General features: G+C 39.3%; 1 protein-coding gene across 3 annotated transcripts in view; it reads right to left on the bottom strand.

The window, feature by feature from the left end:
* The window catches only part of SOX5 (SRY-box transcription factor 5), a 313721-nt gene extending 299347 nt beyond the window's left edge, over window positions 1-14374 (bottom strand). For 2 of the 3 annotated variants that reach the window (XM_077807474.1, XM_077807472.1), the window contains exon 1: window positions 14144-14374. In XM_077807474.1, coding sequence (XP_077663600.1) covers window positions 14144-14374 — 231 coding nt within the window. The remainder of the gene's footprint in view (window positions 1-14143) is intronic. The other variant, XM_077807473.1, reaches the window with a different exon arrangement.
* Window positions 14375-27000: the final 12626 nt, after the last annotated feature.

Below are 27000 nucleotides of genomic sequence, written 5' to 3' on the forward strand. Positions count from 1 at the left end.
AAGTTTAGGAAAAATAGGAGAACAATAAGGGGTTAAAATGAACAGACCAGAGAATATTGCCTAATCCCAGTTTACTGAGAGGACCTGTCATTTTTTAGAAAGTTGTCCACACAACAGTTTAATATTCTACACCAAAGTGGCTATTAATCAAACAACAAAGGCTCAATTAACACATAGCTGTTGTCACCTGGATGTTAAAAGCCTTTTTTTTTTTTTACCCCTTCTTTCTCTTTCTCTCTTTCTTTTATGCTACATCCTAACCCAAATGTGCCTCAGGGCTCTACGGGGAGTGGGGAGGACGGGACTGGGGAGATTGAGAAAGAGAGAGAGAGAGAGAGAGAGAGAGTCTTAAATACCATCTCTCCTCTAGGCAGCAATTTCCACAGATGAAGAGGTCACCACTGTTTAACAGTGTGCTGCCACGTTAATTTAGTATGACAAGATAAAGCAGTAATCTCTGCTCGAAGAGGCTGTAAACCGCCTGCTATCCAGGGACATGCTCGAGTCGATTTGCACTGTATATCACTTTGTACAATTGCCGTGACAAAGCCCCCTGAGTTCTCTCATGTAAATCTCTCTCTCTCCCTCTCTCAACTTCACTGCCAGTCAGACAGCATCGGATCTGTGGTAAGCTATGCAAACTTAATGTCTTACGCATGCCAATGGACCCAAAAGCCCCCTCCCCCCAAGAGAAGATGTTTAGGACTTTGATAATCCATTGATCCCACTTCCATATCGGCTTGTATTTTTCAATCTGTCATGTTAAGTTGTCAGAGGGGGCGATTAAACCGATGTTTCATGTTCCGAGATTTGCGTTCCTGGGAATGATAGTTTTCAAAGCCTTTCTTGCTAGGTTCTGTTTAAAGATTATCCCTAAGAAAGCTGATGTGAATATTATTACTGGCATAAACCTGGTAATAAAACCATAAAGTGTTTTAGGTAAAGACATTTTAGAGATATTCAGGGTTATAAACATAAGAGTTTAATGCTGGATAGAATTTGGAGGGTTTTTTTTTTTAAACCCTGTCAGCTGTGTAGTTTTCTCTGCATGAAGCAAAAACACCATATGTAAAAAGGGGAAAAATCCCTAATGTTTCTATGTAAAATAAATATAATTATAGAATCACTGAAGAGGGCATAAGAGAACACTGAACAGTGTAGTTAGAATGAAATCAAAAAAAATAGAGAACATGTGGTGGTCGTCAGGAAGCAATAAACTCACACAAAATATAGTAACAGATATTTAAAGTAAACTAGATAAGAAAATTACCCACTTCTCCAGGAGTGTGAATAGCTAAGAATTAAAAATAGGTATTCTGGTCTGATGAGTTGACTTATATTGGAATAAATTGCAACTCTCATGTGCCATTTTGCATTTCTAGATCATGTACATTTTAGAGTATGTCTCTTCTCTCCTTCACATCTTATTTGTGTTGCTTCCCTGCAGCCTGTGGGCATGACACAATTTACAGCAAAATGTGCCAAAAAGGTGAGCTATTGTAAAAGTTTATAGAGCCAAAAGATAAAGCTGTGTACACACATGTGCACACACAGAGCACTCTGGATTAAAAACAGATCAGGAAGTAAACTAGACTGCAGCACAGCTGACAAGTAGTTGTGGATAAGGCTGACAGTTATCACGGTTTCATGACTAGGACGCTATTCAATATATTTAGCTACCTATGGCATTAGATTTTCAAAGTAACACACTACAAAGATAACCGGTAAAATGAGATCAATTTCTGAAGTCAGCATGATGTACATACAGTGTGTTGTCATTACAGGATTCAATTTTAAAAGAAAGCCTGACATTCACTAAGGCCTCTGTTTAAGCAAGTCACATGACTAACTAAGCACATGAATAGCTTCAGATTCTACAGGTTTGAGAGACTTTTCCTATATTCAAAATGTGGAAGATGACTGGAATCAGTCTAATCTCTCAAAATGGGAAAAGAAAAACTTTTCAAAGTGTGACCTCTATAAGCCATGAGCCATTATTACTGATCTCTGGTTTATGCTGCTAACCAATAACAATATGAACTGCAAATTGCATATTTGCAGATAAAATCTGTAATTTGAACTTTATATTGTTGTTAGCTAGGTAAACAATTTAAAATTTGCTTTCACTGAATATCCAATGTTAAAATTCTCTTTCCGTGGGCATCACTAGACCTAGTACATCTAGTTTGCTAGAATATTCATGAAGAGCAAATACAAGATGAGCTCAGACACAGTCAAGTGAATCCATCTACAAAATTTGAAGGAATATTTGCATAAAAACATACTAGTTTTTGCGGTATTAGTCCGGATCTACTTTGCCCTTACTATATAACACCTGTTATTCAAGAATCTCCACAAGTCTCTAATTGCTTTGGAAACATTACTTAAAGCTCACAACACTGTGCACAATTGCCATTTTACAGATGAGTAAACTGAGGTCCTGAAAAGTGAAGTGATTTGCCAATGATAATTCAACAACTGAGCCACCAAGTCCTAAATCCCAGCTCCCGGCTTCACGTACTAGATTACAATGGACTCCTAGAAAAACTGCCACTTTTTTATTATAAAACAGCATTTGTATGCAGCACTATAGCTGCTCATGGTGCTTCATATAGCAGATAAAGACATAAGTCCTGAACCCACCATAGAGAATGTAAAGTCAGAAAGCTACACCCACATGATGCCCCAGTGAATTCACCACAAGCTATCAGTTGCAGGATCAGAGCTACAGTCTTTACCCCAAAAAAGCTGATCGTGTCAGCTGACCACAGTAAGACACATTGCACGTCGTTCACAAATAACGTGTTTTCTGCAGTATTCACTGGGTTCCATTTTTAACTGTACATGCTGACATATACAACAATCCTGAAAATCTTGGAGGACAAAGTTTAGCAACTTCATTTCAATAATTTAAAAATTCATAAACTTAAAATTTCATTCCTTTACGAACAGACTACAAAGTGTGACCAAAAAACAGCCTTCTACTTGGAAAACTGTCAAAGGCAGAATGAATTCAGTATAAATTCACAGTTTATGAATGAATGATGCGGAGAAGAGGGAAATCACAGACATTGTATCTAAAAAGGTAAAAAATTCACCACAAACTCTGTATATATGAAACCTTATCTAACAGGTGACAAGTCCAACCCTAACACTTAGGAACTCAGGCAAGTTTAGGATTTTTCACTCGGAAGTGCAGAACGGTTGATATTTCTAGTATAATAGAGATAATTTTTCAAAAATTATCATATTTATTTACAGTAGAACCCACTATGCGCTAAGTAACTTCCAAACACTCAAGGGCTCGCCTTGACTAGGAAGAAAGGTCATGGCTGGCATCATGTTGGTTAATGTTAGCTACCACGATGTTAGCCACAATCTCTTTCCTAGTCAAGACGAGGCTAAGGAGGCCATTCCCTTTTCCAAATTATATACATAGCCTTAGATTGTGAGTATGTATTCGGATTTCTACAATAATAAAAAAAGAGGCTCTTGGCACCCCTCAAACATATTACAAAAACAAAAACCAATTAAACATCAGTTTATACATCCAAAGCTATCAAAACTGAACCCCACACCAAACGTAAAACTCCCCTCCTCCGCACCTATCTAAACATTATCAAGCTTTACCCTCTGCCGCAGCCCACACAAATGGATGTGCTTTACAGCATGGCATGATGGTCAACAGAGCAGGGGTGCTTGTTTCTGAGTGAAAGCTCACTGCAAAGAATGTTTTACCTTCTAAATAGAAATTAACATCTATGCAGATCGCTATTGTGGAAGTTAGGAATGCGGAGAGTGGTGGTCTCTCAAATAAGAAGGTCCCAAGTCACCTAGGGTTTCATAGGTGAAAAAACAAAGACTTAAAGTCAATCTGGAACCCAACAGGCAGCCAGGGCAGGTCATGGAGCACAGCTTTTGTGTGCTGCCACTGTGAAGCAATGTTTAATAGGCTGGCCACTACATTGTGGAACAGCTTAAATTGCTGTGTTGAGGTGGTATGTAGAGTACGTTGCAGTAATCCACTCCTGAAGTGTCAGAGGATTTTGTCCTTTCTGTAATATCTCTTATTATTTCATGTCATCAAAGCCCCAATTCTACAAAAGGCTCTAGAAGAGTTACTCCATGAGGAATCAAATTAAATAAGCCCCCATACCAGCATAAGGGCCCATGCAGGCACATCTTTTTGCAACATCAGGATCTTAACATTTCAGGGGAAGGAGTGTTTCTGTTTGTGTAGCACCGCAACACACTTAGGGCATGATATAAACAATGGTAATGGTGTTATGTAAAGCTTTTAATGGTACTTGTTTCAAATAATCTGCATAATTATTTTGTTGCTTCTCCTATTGTCTTTGGTCTACAAACAGTTAATTTTGTTTTAAAGCCATCTTTCCCTGAGGCTGGCTTGAGTTCTAAAAGCATAAAGAATGATGTTGAAGTAAACACTACTTTCACAGATAATGATAGCATTGTTTATGGTACTATGGCAAAGTCATCCTTGGTTAAATTAGGCACAAACTCCAGTCAGTTATGTCCAACTGCTTTATTTTGTGATGTTAACTTCACAAGATTCATTGAGGTTGCTGTGCTTACATAACAGAGGAGATGCCTCATCTGCTCACATGTACTGTATTTAAACAGTAATTAGGAACAACACACTTAACCTCTTTATAATAAAGCAGGACAACAAATACAGGCCAAACAGTTTAGGTAAGGGCTGAGCTTGCCACCAATCCAAAATTTTGCAGGATCCTTCTTGCTTGACAGAGGAAGTTTGGTGTCCTTTCACTTTTAACTAAAAGTGCTTTTTAGTGCTGGTCCACTGGCACTGCAGCATGGCAATCTTTTTTCCATTGGGAGATTGTGCACGTTTTTGGAATTAACCTGCCTATGTCAGGCATGCACACTTAGGCATGCCCATATTGAAATTTTGAGTCTGTGTTTTGCCAGAGGCCTTTCTTCTGCCATGAAACTCCTATAAAATTGAATAAACCATTTAATCTAAGAATATGATGGAGAGGAAGTTGACATTTCATTGATACACTCAAGACAAAAGGGAGTAGTTAGTTCAAAAGGGGCGGGGGAAAGCATGGTTGGATGACATGATGGTTAAAGTGCCAGCAGCTGCCTGGAGCCATATCTGTATCAGTGCTCTCACCATTATTACCACTGCTGGAGCTGCAAGTGTTAACAAAGGGAGGTAAATTTAGGGTAGACAGAGCCTAAGGAAGGTTAATTCGTAGGACTTGGGAAAAGGGAATAGGATGGGAATAGGATGAGAAAATTAAAGGGAATAGGATGAGAAAAATCAAGATATAGCAATACGGGTGGGGGGGGGGGAAGAGGAGAGAGGGTGGAAGAGAAAGGAGTACTCACAATAGATATAAATATTAAGTAGAGAAGTAACATCTTCTTAATAGAGAGTCACATGTTTGGATTAGATCGCAGGGAAATTCCTAAAAGGAAGGTGCTACGGAACAATCACTGTTAGATAATGGTCTTTACTGAGGCAGTCTATCAAGTAAGGTGTTCAAAGAAGGGGTTGAGCAGAAATGGGCTTAATGCAAAGAAAAGTTTTGTGTAATGCTAGCAGTAAATGCATTGGAGGTGATGAATGCATCGATTACTATGGCCAGTTCATCATCTGGGAAAATGGGAAGAAATTTTGTTCATGTTAAAGGTGGAGTTCCACATTTTTTACAATGGGAGCTGTCTGGTCATCTAGCTGTAATGATGAGTTAAACAGGACCCCAAGGTTTAGATGTGCTGGGACAGAGAACTTCAGTGTTCCTGGTTAGTTCTTAAAAGCATTACCCTTTTTTCATCAGCATCTCCTCAGACTTCTCCTCAATTTTAGTCTGAGGCAGCTAATCCTCATCCAGATGCTAATCTCCTCTAAACATGGTGACATCCATGAGATGGCATTGGCTGTGTCTGTGGAAAATAAGATATACAGCCAGGTGCCAGGAGTAGTGTTGGCACTGAAGGCTCTGTCTCACTCTCTCGCTAAGTGAGCTCAGATAGCTGTTGAAGAGAAGGAAGAACAGAATAGATCCTTGCAGGACCACACAGGTGATGGATTTGGGTAAGAGGAGCTGTGGTTCATAACCACTCTCTGGGCTTTGGCGGAAAGGAATGATTGGAGCCATTGTAGCGCTGTACCCGCTACTTCAGCTTGTCACGCACGTAGATCGCAACACTTTCTCCATTGCCATGAAAAGATTATCCTTAGTGCCACAAGGGCTTTCTCCATGCCCTGGTATGAAGCGTCTAGGTTACCAATAGATGTCTTGTGTTGCTGGAGCGTGGCTGTCACTACAGTCTCAATGAGTTTGCCAAGGGATGGGAAGTTAGACATAGGACATTAATTTAAGATGTCCACTTCCAGGGTTGGGTTTTTGACAACTGGAAGGGCTGCTGCTTCTTTTTCCAGGAAGGTTGGAAGGTTTATTTCTTGGAAGGTGTTGATAATTGCTGTTAGTAGTGTGCCTAATTATTCTTCATTGGCTGTCACCATTCAGGAAAGGGACAGATCTGTTTCACAGATGGTGGGTCAACTACTCCTAAGGATTTCAAGTTGTTTATACCCAGTTCGTTTCTGTATAATTTTTCAGCTACCTAAATGAATCAGGTGTCTGCTAGTATTTATGTGAGAAGTTTAAATGACGGCTTTGTCTAATATTAAGTCATTGAATTGAAGGTTAGGTGTGCCTACAATTGCAAACAATGGATACACATGAGTTCCCGCTGCTTCTATAAAACAAAGGTGTTTACTTTTCAGGTGATTATTTTCTGCTTAACTGATTTCAAATGGACCTATTAAAAAATGAGTGCTTTACACTAAGGCTATGTCTACACTACTGACCTTTGCAGTGGTACAGCTGTACCACTGCAGATACAGGTCTCCTGTGCAGCCGCTCTATGCCGGCAGGAGAGAGCTCTCCCACCACCATCATTAAACCACCCCCAATGAGCAGCGGTAGCTATGTCAATGGGAGAGCTTCTCCATCTGACATAGTTCTGTCCACACCAGCAGGTCTGTCAGTGAAACTTTTGTTGGCCGGGGGGATGTGTGTGTGTTTTTTTCCACACCCGACCGACAAAAGTTTTGCCAAAGAAAGTGCGAGCGTAGACAGCCTCAGATACTCAACATCAACCTACCATCCCTCCCCCCACACATCACACATGCCCCTCTGATTTTGTGGCCATGAAAACTGAAGTCACCCCTCTGCATAAATTTCAAAGAATCTATAAATAGAAAGGTTGGCTTCAGCTACTTATATTTATCGCTTTAAGTACATTTCTAGCCCTTTTGTTTGAAAGTTATCATTGGAATTTTTCTTATAGTGATTTTCCTCTGTAATCAGGAGTCACTTATTGTCCTTAGAGACCAAAACAGGCCTTTTGGCTCCTAATCAAACCCTAGCCACAGGTCCCTTGCTTTGGAGATGGGACCCCAGACCAATTCACAGCTGCTGGGGAGGAGTTGCTTCCTTCACAGACTGCTGCCAATGGGCCACCTCAGATTTCAACCTGACTGCCTCTCAGCCAATTATTTTTGCTAGGATAGTACATCTGCTATGAAGTTTAGGTGACCACTGTACACAAAGAGGCAATATGGCCTGGTGGACAAAGCACAAGGCTGGAAGCAAGGGACTCCTATGTGACAACACTGTCCTTCAATCCCTCAGTGGCCTTAATTTCTGCCTTAGTTTCCTCATCTGAAAAACGGAGATATTGTATCTGGTTTACTTTCCTCCTCACAAAGGTGTTGTGATAATTAATTCACTGCTGTTTGTAAAGTACTATATAACTGTGAATAGACAGTATGTACAGAAATAAATGAGGGTAGGAATGAAGACAAACAGATGAATACAGCTTATAACACAAGACAGACAGAGGCTAGTAACTTAAATACAGTGGTGATACTTTGTGTGCTGTACATGTGAAGTGCCCAAAAGCTTTCCCTAGCCCCCTCACTACTGGACCCTATAGATTAAATGGAATTGTCAAGGACAAGGACCGTACTGCGTAACTTCACGAGCTATGTGATCAGTCCTAACTGATTCTTCTGCACGTTTCCTCATTCCTGAAAGCCTAGGGGTAGTTTTCTAAAACAATACAAGTGTAAAGATTGAAAAGATCAAACTAAGATACAAACCTAGAATTATATGTATGGAAACAGCTTTCATGTGCTACTTTGTGATGACATTTATATTGCAAAGTTTGTAATAGTGCATTTTCATCCTATGATAAGTATCAATTTCTCAGAAAAAGAGAAAGGAGAAAAGAAAAAGACCACCACAAAACCCCACAAAGATGCAAATTTATCGCCATTTTTGCTTTGTTTTAATTGAACGAGGCCTTGTTCACAAACTTGTCCAGTTCTTATAGAAACAGCAGTTTATACCTTAAACTGTGAAAGTGGGAGTGTATGTGTGTGTGTGTAATTATGGTAACTACTAACAATTTCATACTGCCACATTGAACATATGGCTTTTAAGCTAGCTTTATCTGAATCTTTGTGAATCTATTCTCCGTACTATTAAATTGAGCACATTCCTCGTTGTTCAAAAGTAATTACACTTTTGTCTAGCGTGTAGGAGACTGCTCTCCCCAAACAATGAAATTCTCATTATTAGAGCAAGCACAATAACTGCACTGGTGTTCACAACACTGTGCATTGTATCATCACAATAACTTATCCTATACTTGGAAAGGTACATTGGAAATTTGAATTTCTCTAAAAGCTCTTTAAAAAAAACCCACTATTTTCCATAGTATAATTAGGATCCTATTCTGACATTTTAAAAAGCTATACACGTTCTCCCCGCAACTTCTGAGTAGCAGCTTAAGTGCTCTGGCTGCACATTATTTTGACCCAAGAACATTCAAAAAATGTGTGTATAACCACTGATCTATTGGCAAAGTGTAGGCCAAGATGTATGCATGCATAAAGGCAAAACTCAAAAAGAGTATTGGAGAGTGTCTTATTTTTGAGCAAATGGAAGAATAGCACAAAACAATGTGCAGGTTAAGCTTCTTCATTATTCTGATTCTTAATATCATCCAAATGTCTCAAAATACTTTCCACTTATGCAAGAGTCAGTTAATTAACTGAAAGCAGTCACTTCTAGGGTCAAACACTGAAAGTATTTAACAACGTACAGCAACATTTCAGGCCAATTTAAGTCAAAAACTTAAGGTGCATACTGGATCCAATTGAAACTGAAGAGGCAATGTAGATTGGCAAATGTAGTTACCCAGAGTGGAATACAACAAGGGCCATGGCACAAACACCCTGATCTTGCCAAAGGATCTTTTAACGTCAAGAGGTTAAAATTCTGATTTTACATCTCATCTACTCTTTGAACAATATTCAAGAAGAAATAGTCTCTACCCTTCTGGAGAAGGATCATCAAAATGTTCACAGTATAGTTTATCAATTACTATATTTTGAATCCTGCCACTTCTTATGTCTAAAACACTGCTATGGTCACTGCTGGTTCCCATTACTACACTTTGAAGATGACACAAGGGCACTTTGTATGTATGCATATGCCAACATGAGGCAGATCAATCGTAATTAAATAAAAAAAATCCCAGAACTTTTGTCAGAGAAGGGTCAAATGCTACCAGTTATATTAGGGTACTGCATCTTTGAATGGGGGTTGGGGGGGGGGGGAGTTTTCAAAAGAAATAGAAATGCATAGTTTAATCATGCAGTGCATTTCAGCTAAGGCTAGTTGGGGGCCTGCTATTAACTTTAAGGAGAGCCTCTATATATTTTAAGGCAAAGAGTTGGTCTTGTACTTTTTCTTGAGCCTTTGGCTCAGATTCTGACAGTTTACCCTTTTTCAAGAGCATGGACTAGACTTTTCATATTTAGAATTATTTCTTGCTTGATTTTTTCCCTGAGCATTCGTCTTTCACAGTTCTTGGTTGCAGTTACTTTAATTGGGGGAAAAATGTGTTTGCATTTTCTTTTCCAAGTCACCAGGATTTGTGTCATTTTTCTCTGGGATCATCCCGATCTGGATAAAAATGTCTGGAAGATGGATAAATATATGGCTAGTTTCTTCCTCAAGCAGGAGGAAATTTGAGATAGTTTTGCCTCCTTCTCAGAAAAAGGCTTTCTTTGGTTTACGTCCCTGCCTCTCAGATGTATTGTTCAATTCCAAGGAAGATATGGAGATGGAGCTCTCCAACTCCTCTGAAGATTTGGCTGAGTCTAAAAAACTCCCTCCTTCTCTGGGGTTCTGCCTTCCTGTCCTTTGGACCTATGTCTCTACACTGAAGTTCAGAGACAGAAGTTTCCAGGACATGGCCTAGAGTAACAGAGCTTGCTCTTGCTCAGAAAGGCAAATCCTAGGGAACTCTGAGGTCAGGCAGATTCTCCAGTGGCCCTTCTGTTGGAATGGATCATCATCTCATAGGTCTTAGGATATCCCAGCCATTGTTCCCTCTAATTTTTGAAAGGCTGTTTGTGCAAAAAATTTCTTCTGTGCAAATTGTTGTGCAAGCGGTGTTTCGCCATGCGCGCACACAGCTTAGAGGGAACAGTGATCCCAGCTCAGGGGCAGTGGAATTGGGGGGCCTAGCATCCTTACATTGGAAATATTCCGCAGGCTCTGCCTGCATATAACTCCTACATGCTGGGGGTTAGGGACAGAGGCAAAAGTGGGACCCAGAGAAGCTTGAATGGGCCTGGAAGAACACAGGACCATCCTTCCTAGCCTGGAGCTGAGTGCCTGCCCTTCCTCCCCTCATACCCCTCCTATCCCTCTGTGTCCCTGTCCCAGCTGGTGGGAATTATAAAGGGAAGCCCAGGTGAGAGTGACCTATCAAATAAAGGGAAAAATTCAGCCCCTGCTGAAGATGCAATGGTGAGTGATGAGTAGAAAGATGAGGCATGCCAAGAGGCTCCTTACTCCCTAGGTTGTTCTCCAAGTCTGAGTTTCTTTGCTATTCTTCTTCCATAACCAGGTGCTGGGCAATGGAGCATAAGGAGATGGTGATGGTGGAAAGGAGCAGTGCTGTGAACAGCAATGGCTGATAATACAACCCTAGACAATTTCATTCCTGTTCTGGATGGCTTAGCTCTGGATTTACTTCTGCTGGTTTTATCCCCACAGCTGCAAGCAGGCTGTAGGCCAAGCATAAAAAGACCTGGGGACCTTTTGATACTGAAATATCTATTTTTTCCAGAGCCAAGCCACGAATGTCTCCCATGAGGCACCCATTGAGAGATGAAGCAGACAGCATACAATTTGTTCATGAGGGATGCAATGAGGTGGGAGTGCCTTACAACTTGGGCTTAAGACTGGCTAGATGCCTGGGCAGTGTTGGTCTGGTTGTGCCTTCTAAGAAGGCTTGGCAGAATTTGCTTTTTATTTAATTTTGACAGATTAAAAAAACATTATTTATTGATTTAAATTTCCCATGGGCGCACAAAATTATGGGAGGGGGGTTCAGACAATTATTTAGTGACAGTGGATATTGAGATTCAAAATGTTAAACCTTTATAAACTGTTAAACACAAATTGTCAACATCACATGTCAAAATATATCACGTAAACATCCTGAACTCAAACTCCAAAAAATTCCCAAGGGGTACTTTTCTTACTTTGCCTCTCTGTAAATTTTGATAATTGATGGAAATATTTTCTTGTTGATGTGTATGTTTGATGAAAGCAACATTTACTGATAAAAAATGAATCCTTCCAAGCCTACCTATAATATACTGGAGAGATCTGTAAAAGGTATATCCTGTGAAGGCCATCATACAGCTGTAAAATGAGAACGCCAGGATTACTAGCAGAGTCAGTCAGTGTAGTACACAAGTTGTTAAGGAGCGTGAGACTGCTAGCACTCTCCTGATAAAATACCATTGGCCTACACTGCATGTGTGCGCACACCTGGATTTACAGTTCCAAATCGGATAGGAACAGTTCAAGTAGTGGAATAATGACCCTTGTAGTGCTGCCAAGGTGAATAGGCTCTATGGGGATAGATACAGTAAGTGCTGATCACACAGGTTAAAGCCACTTACAAGTTGTCACAGCTCCGTGCTCATGTTTTTTCTCTGTGAGATATCAAAGGTGGGGGGAGAGAGGGACAGAAGGAAAGAACAGGGATCATATTACATGTATATTGCTTATTTGCACTGATCACTTCACTCATTGTGCATGAGCTAGCACTTCTTTCACATGTCAGGGCAAAAAAACAACCCCTCTCCCCTGTGCACACACAAGAAGAAACTGCTTCAAATGCACATGCTATCAATACATTCCATACAACAAAACTGTCTGAAATGTGCAGTATAAAAGTATTATTAGATGATACAGTATGTTATTTTGGTGTTCAATTAAGGCCAATGTCTTGCAGGAAGTCACAATAGATGACTACTCTGGACCTTTCTAGCCTTTAAAATAAATAAATCTATGCATGAATAAGTATCCAAGTCAGTCAAACTATAGTTGAATGTTTCAGCAATGTCCAGGGAGAACACACTGCGGGGCTCCTTAGAGGACAAGTTATATTTACTCATTTAGGGCTTAGTCCTCTACTATTGAAGTTGGTGGAAGGTATGCCTCTGAATTCAGTGGCACCAGGAAAAGGCCTTTATATTTGAGAAAGCATCTATCCTGGGTTTAGGTGCTGTACAAGATTGAAAATCCAAACCATAATGCCAAAGAAAATTTTAAAAGACAAGGGATCTCACACCAGGCCAAAATACAACATAGCCCATATGACAGTAAAGCCCAGTGTTCCTTTGACTTTAATGGCACATTAATGAATAACATCTGCACAGCACGTGTGGTAGAGGATCAGAAGCAAGCAAGTTAAAAAAAAAAAAAGCATAATAGCACCCCTGAGCACTCTCTCCCACAAGGTTGTTCTTCAATTTTAAGTTGAGAGAGCAATATAAAATTGAATGGAAAAAAAAAAAAGAAGCAAGTTTTTTCATCTAGAAAAGCAGCTCCAGTTTCAAAAAAAGGGGTGGAGTGGGGGGATTTTTAATGTAGAGCTTGTTGCACATCTGTAATGAGCTGTAATAGCTTAAATAGAACTATGGAGTTGTCATAGTCTTTTGTGATAATAAACTGACACTTATTGTATCATTCATTTTTTAAAGTTTTCAGATATACTGGACCAAAGGTTATCTTTATTTAAAGTAAAATTGAGAGTGAATGTAGCCCTCTTGAAAGCTGGGGACTAAAGCAAAGTTGGTCACATTTTCACATGCAAGCGTTGTGCAAACGTCTTCCCAGCATAGATATCTGCCAGTACACCTCAGACCTGGATTTAAATACCTCCCTGATTTTCTACCTCTATAAAAAAATTACAATATTCTAAACATGTCAACTTACAATTAATGGGACTGCAATATCAGAGTGGAACATGGGAATGAGCTTTTTGGTTTGTTTTTAAATAAGGACAGTCCTGGGCTTCCAATGGACTTCTAATTTTGGTCAATTGGCTCAAAGTCCATGAGTTGGTTTGGCGAAGCGTACGTATGACTGTTAGTTTACAGGTATGTTGGCTTCTTTCTAAGTGAGGATTTGAACCAAGGTCTCCTGATGTGAAAGGCTGGAAATAAGAAAATTAGCAAATTCGTGTATAATTAACCACCACGTGCAAGACAGACATCAGCAGATCCAACTTCAACTTTTAAAAACAAAATCCAAAGTCAAGTCTCTGTTGCTCTATTTTATCCTTCATCACGCTCTTGTGCCTAGATGTTCCATAGACCTCAATGTATGCATTACACTCCACATGCTAGGCCAAATATTGCTTTCACTAATGATGGTCTAAAACCAGAGTATCTACTAGTAAATGAACAGATACAGAAATCCAGAGTGTAATTAAGAGTAAAATTTAGTGCCCTCTGAGCTAAAATAAATGAACAAACTGAGGTGAGCGAAAGTGGAGTTTGATACTTAACGGAATGATTTAGCATTGGCAATGGGGGTGGCAGGCAGTCCAGCTAGGTCAAAACTTTCACATTATTGTAGTATGGTGCGGTACGTGTGACTCTGAACTGTATACTGTATAAAGGGCATATTTGGATGCCAAGCTATTGTAGATGCACAATCAAAGAATGGATGTAAGCACAACAGACCATGAGCCAACCTACCATTGTATTGTGCTGAGAAGTGGGAGTTCTATGGCCACAACTCTCTTGCGTCAGCAGAGAAACTGGCTGAAATTCCTCAGAGCGAGGCTTGTTGGGAAAACTCACATGCAAGGGAAGGTGAAAGGCTGGGAGCCCGTCACTCTCCTCTTCTTCCACTTTCTGTCTGCTTGTCACCATGGCTACCTCTCCATCTGCTTCCCCATACGGAGAGGCTGGTCGCTTGGAAGACATCCTGGAAGGAACAAAAGAGGAGAAAATAATAAAACCTCCAAATAAATCCTTAATGCCGTCATTGTGTGGTTAGGGGCCATTGTAACAGAAATGCCTTTTTTGTGCTGGCAGAGAGCAGGAAACCATCCAAATACCACTGCAAAGCATATACAATCAGGAACAATGGCCAAGCAGGTAGCAACAGAACAGTGCTTGTTTGTTGTGAGAATAATACACTAATACAGCATTCTCTTGTATTCCAGCTTCTTAAACATGAAAATTCACCTAAGAACACTGTATAATTAAATGCAATTCCTTTTTAAAAATACCCATCTAGTTTTACATTTTGCAAGAGCCTATAGAAAATGGATAGTCTCCCAGGACAAACTAGCATCAACTTTGCTTTTAAAGGACAATAATCTGTTTTGTTCTAATGATATCCAAGAAAAGTAAAGTAAAAAAAAATATCTTGCTTTCAAGCTAAAATTTTTGTGTTTCTAAAGCCACCTATCAAAGTGAAGGGTAAAATACAGTATTGTTGGAAGAAACTTGTAAGGTTCACAAGTCTAGTGTTAATAAGTATCTAAACATTTGGATGCTTAAACTATCTAAACTGCCTGACACTACAAAAATTGGATTCTAAGGATTGAATAAAGATTACCTGTCAAGATATCCTATACTTGCAATTTACAGTTGGATCAGAAATATCATAAGAGCAGAATATATAGAACACACATAAAACATATATAGAAAAACCACACCCAAACTTTCAGTCAAAACTTGGACCCCCTAAAAAAAAAAATTCACAAAGTAGTACAATTAACTTCTTACATCCTTTTGCATCTCCTGTTTTCAGAGGAGACCAGAAAAATCAAAATATCATGAGAAAAGCTATATTCATCATGGTATTTCCATCCAAACCAAGCACTAATAAAAAGCTCACAAGATAGCCCAATCCCATTAAACTTCTAACCTGGTTTCCAGAACAGAGAGTTCCAGATAAGTATCCAAACATTGGGGACTTACCCAGACCTTCTGAGGTTTGCCATCACTAATTAATTTACCACTGTTCTTGAAAACGAAGGCTTGTGTGTGGCATAACGGACCTGTGTTCTAACAAGAGGCATCTGTTGTAAGGAATGGAATCAAAAGCAAGAAAGTACTGATTTTAAAGCAGGAATCCATTCAGCCAGGATATAATCATAGGGGAAGGGACAAATAAACCAGTTATATTACTAAAAACAATACTACTACTTAATGAAAAATGGATATTCATGAGATTGAAAAGTGAAGATTGTGAATAAAAAAGTTATAGGGAGAAGCTGAATGGAATAGTAAAAGACTGCTGCTCCTCCAAAGTGCAGCAATTATGATTCTAATTACACCTATTTTTACACTTTCCAGTTAAAACCTGTGTTTCAAAAGTCCAGCAGCCTCTTGAACCACATGTGGGGCTGCTGTGATGTGAAGCATGTCCAAACGATTTGGCATATTGAGCACGAAATGGTTCTTAGCAGCAGTCAACTGGGTCTGAAAACAAACAGTGACTTTAAAACAGTCCTTTGTTGTGACTTATTTTGCTTTTAATGATCTCATTTTTAGTTCTGCCCCCTAAGCCACATTAGATTATATTAAGAAAACTCAGACCCCCACAAAAAACCCACAGAACCTACACTTAGACTGGAGATATGCAACTATTTATATGTAGAGAAACAGCTTGTATTTTCTGTCTTATTCCAAGGGACTAGCATCTTTTATATATATCACCTAAATTCTGTTTTCTAGACTCTCACATCTGTATGCCTGCTCAAACGTATGCATATGGACAGAGTTAATCAGACAGACTCTTGCTAACAGTATTGTATACTTAGCTGAGATACTTCAAGTTCTTACAGCCATGTCTGAAGTCCCAAGACCCTAAGTCCCCTGCTACAGAATCCATGAGAGTTATTCATATTCCGCAGTAGAAGAGACAGAAACCTATGTTTAAATTTTCAAAAGTGATTTTGAGTGCCTGTTTTTGGTTACTCACTTTGAGATGCCTTAAAAAGACTTGTTTTTTAGGAAGTCTTAGGCCTGGGTTACACTGGGGGGGGGGGGGGTGAGGGGGCAGGGTTAGAACTAAGATACGCAACTTCAGCTACGCTATTTGCGTAGCTGAAGTGGAAGTATCTTAGTTCGACTTACCTGGCCACCCTCACGGTGGCGAGTCGACCGCAGCAGCTCCCCCGTCGACGCCGCTTACTCCTCAAGCCCAGGTGGAGTACAGGCATTGATTCGGGGATCGATTTATCGCGTCTAGACGCGATGTGATAAATCGATCCCTGACAGATCGATCACTACCTGCCGATCTGGCGGATAGTGAACATGTACCCTTACTGTCTGAATATCGGGGTTGTTTATAGTGTTTCAAGTTGGGCATCTGAAAATTGAGGCACTCAAAAACATTAGTCACTTTTGAAAGTGTAGGCTCTAGGTTTTAAAATGTAGCTAATGCCATGAAAAAAATACTGTAAGCTACTGTCAAAATCCTCCACAGCGATACACATTGTACCCTTTTATCCATAGTTAGGATCCCTTATCTGAAATGAGGGTCTCTTCCATATACTCTTCACCCAACTTGGTGTGAAGAACTTTCACCGGCGTTAAACATAGAATAAGTGCAAATGATGTCACACAGTTCCATTGTGTAGTAGGAAGAGGAGAATCTGAAGAGCATTTCAAAGTTCTTCTACTAGCTCCACCCCTGAATATATAGTTCCCTCTACAATGCTCAGTTAGCTTGCCAGGATTCATCGCCACCTCCTGCTGGCCACTGCTTCCAAAGGGAACAATTTAAGTTCTTACAGGAAAATATAAAGAAGGGAAGGGAGTGGGGAAGAGATAGGTGACACATTCTTATTTATTTTTAATACAGAATACTATATTTTTAGTCCATAATACCAGGGGCCAGACTTTGAACCATAGTGCAAAGGGAGAGGGCACAAGAAACTCTCTCCTATTTTGCCCAGCCCCTATAAGGTCCAATCTCAGTTGCAGTAGCAACTGTGATAAGTGTTTGACAGAGAGCAAGGACTGCTCCCTTCATGCCCTACCCACCCTAATGCAAGAGTGACAGGTAAGCAGGTGGGTCCACAGTCCTGCTTCCAGTTTTCACTGGCTTGGAGACTGAGAAGGATACACAGAGGAAACTAGCAGCACCATTCCGAGGTATACTCTCTACACACCTACCATATGTACCAGGGAGTTCAGGGTGGGATTGTCTTACTGGCTGCAGAGCTCTGCCCTGCCCTCTACTTGAGCCAATGTAAATCTGATACAATTTGGCCCTGTAATTTCATTACCACCGTTAGTATTCAATAGCAATCCTGTACAATAGAATAGTATTTAATTTTTCACTACATATATCTAGGAAACTCACACAAGTAAAGGCAAGACGTGAAAACTATTCCAACCTGAAACCCCATCATAAAGGGCATAAAATGTTAGAGGCTGTAACAGCAGAAAGCATCAAATTGTTCTGATAGGTTCATGGGCAGAAAACATGACAAAATGAATTCATTCACTGCTAGTTTTTTCATTATTTCCTCAGCTTTATTGGTCCCTCTAATGACATTTTAAAGACTCCAACACTTTATATCTTTGAATTCTCTTTCCCCCCCCACCCCCCTCACATTTTGAACAGCTTCATTTTCCTACTGGGCTAATGCTAGGTATTAAGTGAGAGTCACCTATCCTGCATACAAGTAACCCTGAGCTCCAGTTATAAATAATATACAAAGGAAAATGGTTAATTAGATAAAAGAGCTCAGTTGTTGAGTAACAAGGTTAGCAGGTCTATTCTTTTCCTTACCATTTTTTTTTTAAATTAGGTGTGGCAAAGAATATACTGATAGAACACAAAAATGCAACCATCTTGGGCCAAACCCTCAGCCTATGGAGAGTTATATCAACTTACACCAGCTGAATATCTAGTCCTTGCTTCTCCGAGCTTTGGTTCTCAGTTACACTAGTGTAAATTGTGTGTTCATACAGAGAGCAAGAAATAGGCATAGTTGGTAAAGTCAGCTAAATAATGGACCAAATTCTGAGCTTTGATGTACACCTCTCATTGAAATCAATACGTTTCTGTGCATCGTATCAAAGACAAAATTTGGTCAAAATAATAGTATAACCACAGGTAGTTAAGAGTTGAATCAGAACTGAATTTGCCTATCACCAATTCATTCTACCCAATATAAGCACAAGACAAAGCAATATGGTATTAATTTTCTGAGACAGACCTGAGTCCCCAAAGTTCAGAACTACACTCACACCCCAATGCTCATGTGCATTTGGATTCAGTTTTCAGCTAGTTGTAGAGATAGGCTTGAGCTGGATCCATGTTTGATCTGAATTTGACCAAAGACTGAATTGCAACTGAGGATTTAGATCTGATGTTCCAGTCCAGACCCATTACTAATTCACTTAAGAGGACCCATTCTGTTAGGAAATGTATCTTGGTTTGGAATGCAGAAGACAATTAGCAGATCTATCTTTTCATCAAGTGAACAAACAAGTTTGCTGTCAATAGTTACATTATTAGTTCAGTAAAATCTTATTCTTTTAACTCATGGTTGGCTAAAGTATGATCTATACTATACTATGCATGTGAGCTATCTGACAGCAGTAGGTTCTGCTTGCCTTCAGCTCCACCTGTCCATTCACTCTCATTCAATTTATCACTTATTCTTTGTAGATTAATAGCATCAGGATTTCAGTCTTAAAGTCAAAGGGAGTTTTGCCACTGACCTCAATAGGGCCAGGATTTCCCCCTAAGAGAATAAATGCTATGTTGCATCCAAATGCAACACCTTCTCCTCCACTGCAAGGAGTGCTGGTTCCAGCCCAACCACTTCAGTGCACCAAAGAGTAAGAGTCAATTTCTTCTAGACACATTTGAGTTTAGTGCATGGAAAATAAAGGTGTAGCCTGTTGAAAGACTGTAAACAGAGACCCATTTAAAAGTCCCCCACTATATTTCAATTTGTTCATTTGGCTTTGGATCATTTGATAAGTAATTGCATACCCTAAATAAATCCACAGAGTCAGCCAGTATTCAAGGAGATGGTGCCCTCTGGTATATAACCAACATCAATCCCAATTCAATCGCTTATTCCATAAAATTATGAAACTCTAATCTTGTTACATTCAGCAAAATACCCCAGAAATGTTTCAGATATCCACAAAGGCTTTTGAAGAAATGGCTTATCCATGTCTTTAAAAGTGACAAACACAGATGTGTCATGAGAAAAAGATATGAGACTGTAAATCTTAACTTGTTGGGGAATTAATTAAGGGATTCATCAATCATTACACAGCTAACACCATATATATACAGCCAAAATCCCATCAGCTGCCACAACCTACAGCAATCTACAGGTTAAAAACTCCCAAAGTCCTTCTGTTCTGACTATGTATAAATGACTTTGTATAATCTAGCTTTAAGACCTGTAATTATAAAACAGCATTAAAACAGGCCTGCATAGTTATGGATAATTATAGCTGGTACACTTTTTAAAGAAATAAAAAGCTTTTCCATTCAAATGCAGGCTTTGCCTTTTTGACAGCTCCAAGTCCACAGGACGTAGAGATGATTTAAATTGTACGTCAAAATTTTGACTGTGCAAGACTTTTTCCTTTTTCCCCTATCAAGAAAGGCATTGTTGTTTTCTCGCCATAACCAGGCATGACAGCGCCTGACTACAGTCTTATAACTAGTTTCCAAATCAGCATGAAAATGCTCACCTCCTGAGTTTCTTTTCTGCTTCAAAAAAAAGCAAAGTCCTTCTCATGAGCAGAGTTAAAACATTCAAACCCCTTCCACAGATAGTAGACAAAAAGCTGCATTGTGGGGCAAGAATGGACACACAGAAAAGGCTATCAAAGTTCTCACCTTCTGCAAGAATTTAGGGGTAACAAACTAATAAGGAGACCGTGACATGAATTTACTCTAAGGGCCTGATCCTCAGTTAATTGATATCAGTGAAAAGACTTCCACTGATTTCTGCAGGCTTTGGATCAGACTCTTTGTTCAATCTTCTAAGGATAGTATGAGACCAAAAGGAGAGGAGCAGAGACTGCAATGGAATCTACAGGGGCATTTTCCTGTAGTAAACGTAGTACTTATAGAAGGTGTTCAACTGGGAGCCCTGGAGACTCTGCTTTTCCACAAAACAAGAACAGATTATTAGAGTTATCAGAATTCCCCACATGCTCACCAATATATCTCACCTCTGATCACATTTAGATATGAGAGAACAGTTCTGTTCCCAGGCTCATTCAAGCTGTCCCCTCTCTGTAGAGGCTCCCAACGAAGGCTGAAAACTCATGTTAATTATGATGGTCATTTGGGCACCAAATTCCTCCCTGTTTACTTACACTAAGTAAGTAGTACCTTCCTCACCAAATAGCCCTACTCATTTCTTCAAGATTACCTAGATAATAAAGTTATTACTCAATACAAGTAAGGGTGGCAGAATCCAGCATTTTGTCCCACCAGGAACTGTGCTGTGACCCCAGCTCCTTCTACCCGGGTCAGTGTAGTCTGCTGAGTCTGTCTCCCAGCTTGGAGACAAAACAGTCAGCTATGCCCAGCTCTGTTTTAGTCTTCAAGATATGCAAAAAATGTAAAAAGGTAAGAGAGCCTCTGTGTAACAAAAGTGATAGTCATGACCTGGACTGATACTGCAGGGTCCTCTGCCCACTGCCAGTAGCTCAAGGTTCACAGCCCACTCTTAGGTCCTATGGTCCCCCTGAGACTAACTGCCTTTTGCAGCCATCATGGCTGTTGAGGGAAGTGTTTGTGTGTCTGTCTTTCTTTCTCTCTTACAGAGCCAGGTCCTCCTCTTATATCTTCCAGCTGGGAATGAGAGCCACTCATTAGCTGCATCTGCTGATTCCCAAACTGCTGGGCTTCTCCTTAGGCCAGGGCTTGCTGTTCCCTGACTCTGCAAGCCCTTCAAGGAGCAAAGTGCCCTGCACTTCTGACAGACTTCAGACGGTAACTATTTTGAATCACTTGCAGTCTGGCTTGCAACTTTTCACTGCAACAGTTCTGCAGTTAAAAATATTTTGTTAATCAATTAAAATGTGTGCACAAGAATTAAGAGGAAAAATATGTCTCAGCTGTCACTCATACTGGGACAAATAATCTATTAATTATACTTTCTTAGAACATATCAATCAGCCACCTTCTTCAAATGCATGCATGTTACAAAAACTTTATTGAAAAAAGAAGTTCTGAATGGTTTTGCCTTTGCAGTGATTAAGATGACTGTTAATGAAAACTAAACTCACCGAGGTGGAAACTGTATAACAGTCTTGCATAGAAAATTATTACAGCACATAAAGTAGTTACCATTACTATCGTTAATTTTCCCTAATAATTTCATGTATAATAATAATAAATAATTTTGAAATAATTTCAAATTTAAACATAATATGTTCCCTCGCTCTTCTCTTTTCCAAAACTTCCACTTTTCAGGTTTGACTTTTGATTGACGGTGGGTTTTCTTGTTTTTTGTTTTAAAGTTTGAGCAAAAATAGTTCAGTAGTTTCTGCCTCAGAACAAGGTGGAGAATGGTGGGGGAAGACCCTTTCTCCATTTAAAAAAAAAAAAAGCACAATTTTAATGTATAACAGCCCTACCTGCCAGAACAGCTGGACATTTATCATATTTGTTCTTTTTGAGGAGACTTGTGTCTGAGACTCCTAAGGGAACATGGTTTCAATTTGACTGCATGTATAACTAGAAATAGTCAAAAACTTTCCATCAAAACTTTTTTTGTAACTGCAAAAATTTTCACATAAATGTCTGCTTTACTTGACATTTTTCTATTTTTAATCAGAAAACTGAAAAACTGATTTTTTTTTTTTGGTGGGGAATAAGAGGGGGGATCAATGAAGAATTGAAATTTTCCATTGACAATAACATTATATATTTTGTTGTTGTTGAAATTTTCCACAGGAAAAAAACCTCCATCGTCTGACTAGCTCTAGTGTAACCCTCTGGGAAAAGCTGCATGCTGCATATGCACAGTATGTTATTCACAATTAGGTTGACCAGACAGCAAATGTGAAAAATCGGGATGGGGCTGAGGGGGTAATAAGAGCCCATACAAGAAAAAGACCCAAAAATCAGGACTGTCCCTATAAAAGCTGGACATCTGGTCACCCTATTCACAGTGTATTCTGCTAACCTTGTGAAGCATCCAGCTAATAAAAGGCTGTGCTGTAGATATGGCTCACCTAGTTATGAAGTAAAATGGTTCCTGCAGCTTTGCTGAGACTAAGAGCCCTTGCCTCAACCACTGCATCCTTTGTAAGGTGATGAAGGAGCTCTTAACAAGAGGACAAGCGCCACTCGCCTATTGTAGACCTTATATAGTTCTTTATTCATTTGTGGATCTCAAAGAAAGGTACGTATTATTTTACACTTTGCCTAGCTGAAGCACGGCAATGCTAAGTGACTTGTGCAACATCACACAGCAAATAAACATCAGCTTGAGATCTGCCAAATTTACTAGACTGCAATGTCTTGTACTGTATGTCAGTTAAAAGAACTAAAAATCTAATACCCTACCCAGAGTACAGAAACAATATAGTTTCTGTAGGATTGGACCTTGCCTCTGCAGATGTGTGCACTTTAAAGGATGAAGCTTCAGAACTTGGAATTTTGCAGTGCTCTGAGCAAGAGAAGAGCCCAATATCCAAAACGCAGCTACAATCACAGTAAACACACTAACGTAATGGTGCCGTGTCAAACACAATGAGCATCCATCAGCACAAACTCTGAAACAGCAGGATGCAGTCATTGTTGATGTTTCAAGTAAACTGAGCCTGATCATTGGCTTCTTGCATGCAAAGAGCCTCTGCTTGGATGATCTTGAATTAAATCCACAAGCTCACTTATTTTCTAGTATGTCCTCTAAATTAGCCCTTGCCTCATTTTATTTCTTTCTGTTTATACCTCTGCAGGCATTTCCCTGTTAATCTTTCCACTTAATAAGCATATCTTATTTTCTTCTCTTTCCTTTTCAACATTCATCCTCCTACCACAGTGGAAATTGCAGATTTTGGTGTTTGTATTTGTTTTTCTTGTAAAGGTTTATGAACTAGTCAGCATTAGGCTATTGAATGTCACAATCCCTACAACATTAAGTAAGCGTCATTCTTTTGCCAGCTGAACTACAAATTGGGATCAGATCAAATAAGACAATCAAAACACTGAAACCTTTGGAGCTTTATTGTAGAAACTGCTTTTTTGAAAACAATGAAAACAATATTTCTCAGTCAACCTCCAGTGTCAGGGTGGGGAAATTGTGCTGCATGCTGGAAGGAGTCTATTCATCTTTCTCCACATACACGGACATACAAATAATTTCCATTGACATTAGTGTCAAATACAGCAAAACACTGAGCTGTTAAGTCCTCTAAGAGTTTGACCATTACGAATAGCTTACGTATGACAGAGAAATGTGAGCAAGCACAGATTCATTTTGAAGTGAGCTGTAGCTCACGAAAGCTCATGCTCAAATAAATTGGTTAGTCTCTAAGGTGCCACAAGTACTCCTTTTCTTTTTGCGAATACAGACTAACACGGCTGTTACTCTAAAATTTGAAAGACTAGTTATTGTTAAAACTTTTGACTCTGCACAAGTTTGGGGGCTTACCCTTGCCCCTCCATAGTAATTGCTTAATCAAACTGAAACCAAATTCTTTACCAGCATAACGTTAAACGACGAATAATGTTAGTTAGAATCAACATTAACAGCAACAATTCCCTACCACCAGAAGCCTTGATTTCAGTATGATGAGCCATTTCTTTGACTCGGAAATCTAGTGAGAAACTGCCAGCTTCCCCCACTATTCCATGCTCTCAGACCCATGAAGCCATTGCTTAATACTGTGATTTCCAAACAAACAGCTGCCCAGGTTCATGCATTAAATATTTGATCACCAAGCAACAGATACAAACCGCCACCATCTAAATACACACTGAAACGCTCTTATTTTGAAGGTATTCTTCTTTATTTTTAAAATAATAACCTTCCCTAATCAGAGGTCCTCTATAACCAGAAATGAATTTGGATCATCAAAATACACAGAAACAATTCTGGAGTTTTATTCTACTTTGCTTTAACGTAGTTTCACATCCAAGTTCAGTATGAATAGTTTCTGCTGTATTTATGTGTAATTCTAATAAACATACAGATATAAACTACATATACAAGTTTTCCCTGAATACACAAACACTTTAACACTTTTGCACCTTAACTATAGGTTTCACTCAGACTGTAATTATATACATCCCACCTATAAGTGCCACTCATATCTATGACATTTACAGAAGAAACGTATATAATTACAGAGTGACACCTATATATGTAAGTGAAACTTATATTCAAACAAGGGTTATATATATGTGTGTGTGTGTGTGTGTGCGCGTGCAAGTGACATTCATGTCCTGATCCTTCACCATTAAAATTAATGAGAAGTTTACTATTGACTTAAATGGGAACAGGATTGGGGCCTCAATGAGATCTTGTGTATGCATTTATTAGAATTATATATTATAGGCAGAACACCACTTCAGTTAAAGTGCCTAAAGTGTTTTCATTCTAAGATGTTATTTTCAGCTCTTTAACATTTACAATTTTGTTAAACCTTTTGGATTGATATTTGGCAAATACTTCCGTAGCCGAGGAGCAAATATTTTTGGAAAGATTGAGGGGGGAAAAATCAATCAAGCCAATTTTGAAAATAAAATAAGTGGGAAAAATGTCATTTCCTCCCATTAAGTTAAAAATGCAATCTTTTTTTGAATATAGCATCTCAGGATTTTGAAGTAAAATCTTGAAATCTGGCAAGGAGACAGGTCTTAAGTCCTAGATGTGCCTTTCAGAAGTTGGTAAAAATATTGCAATTTGTGAAAGTTATGTGTTTAAATAAAAAAGAAGATTTTGCTCAGACACATTGAATTTTGTAAAGCAGAAGTTTAGCATTCTCCACACATTCCACTGGTTCTGTGTGAACACGTGTCTCTTAAGATTATTCACAGAGACTCATGCCTCCTTTCCTCCAATAGGGGGACTGCATATGGAATAAAATAGCAAGGTACACGGACTAAGGTAAGACTCCTGTTTCACTGACTGCACATATTGTCAAGTGCAGAATGTTCTATTGCTGTCTTGCTAAGAGTTGAACATGCTTATATTAGATTCTCCATTTTTCTTTTTAAAAGACCTAGGCAGTAACAAAAAATACAATGTGATCATCCAATGAAAGACTGTGTTGCAATGCATATGCCCCTTTGGGTCTGGGTTTTACTTGCACAAGAGCCTTAATTTTGTCATCTTCTGATTTCTGAGTCTCTAACATTGCAACATCATGAATATTCATACTCCCACACACGTGTGCAAACGTACTCCACATATGCGCATGGGCTCCCATTGACTTCAGTGGGAACCCTGCATGCATCTGTGGGTAGTTGTTTTGGGGTGTTCCCCCCCCCTTCTCGCTATCTCTATAAATAAATAAAATAAATGTTATGTATGTATATAAACATATGTATGTATGTGTGTATATATACAATACACACAAACACACACATATATATAGAAACACGCACACACAACTATAAAAGTACCTGCCAAGCCAAGTTTCAGCCACAAAGACAAACATTTGTAAAAGTTATAAACAGCTGAAAATGGCCCCTTAGCGTGTACCTGAACTATAGGTGTTGCAGTGCTTATAACACCTAGATATACACACCCACCCATAGATAAAAAACACACACACACACAAAGTATCAAAATGTGAGACATATGTCTAGAGACAGTGTAACAATCCACTTGAACACTGTGAGGAGTCTCTACTTCTATTTCTTTATACAACGTGTGGTACAAAGAACTAAAACACAGTTGTAAAAACGTGTTCACTTTAAAATCTTTGGCAGTAAAAGAAAAAAAAATTCTTGAGGCCAGCATCTCTCACTCCAGGAAAACTCAAAGGAAGTCTGCCATTCACCCTTCCATAGGTACTTTGTCTACCTCCATGTCTGTTGTTCAATAGCAATTCCCATAAAGCTCCCCAAAGACCCAGCTGTATAAACCAATGCTGTCAAAGAGCACAGTTAAGGGATGGATGAAACAGGGAGGGGTGTCTAACATGTTGACCACTGGCTGAGCTTATGAGGATAAAGGAGCCTTGATGGAGAGAAGTAATCATCCATTGCTGTTTGTTTATTTTACCTCCTCCACCACATACTGGAAGCTTTTTTGTTTTTTCCATTACCAAAACCATCCCCCCACTGAGAGGCCTTTGTGATCTAAAAGGGGCAGAGCCCCTCTTTCTTAACACTGGCAAGTTTATGTAGGCAGATTTGTTCAAACGCATCTTAAAATAAACATTTGGCTCCTTCCACTGTATCGAACTGTCCACACACTGCCTTTCAAAACACTTTTTAAAATCAGTGTAAGAAATACACTTGGACTAGGTTATTTTTACCAAGACTTACTAAAACAGCTTTGCATTTCAAGACTCACACTGCTGTGGAAGTCCAACTTAGAAGCTACAGAGCTACAGTTATCTGAAAACACACTCAC

The sequence above is a fragment of the Eretmochelys imbricata genome, chromosome 1 (genome assembly GCF_965152235.1).
Source record: "Eretmochelys imbricata isolate rEreImb1 chromosome 1, rEreImb1.hap1, whole genome shotgun sequence".
In the NCBI taxonomy this organism is placed as follows: domain Eukaryota; kingdom Metazoa; phylum Chordata; order Testudines; family Cheloniidae; genus Eretmochelys; species Eretmochelys imbricata.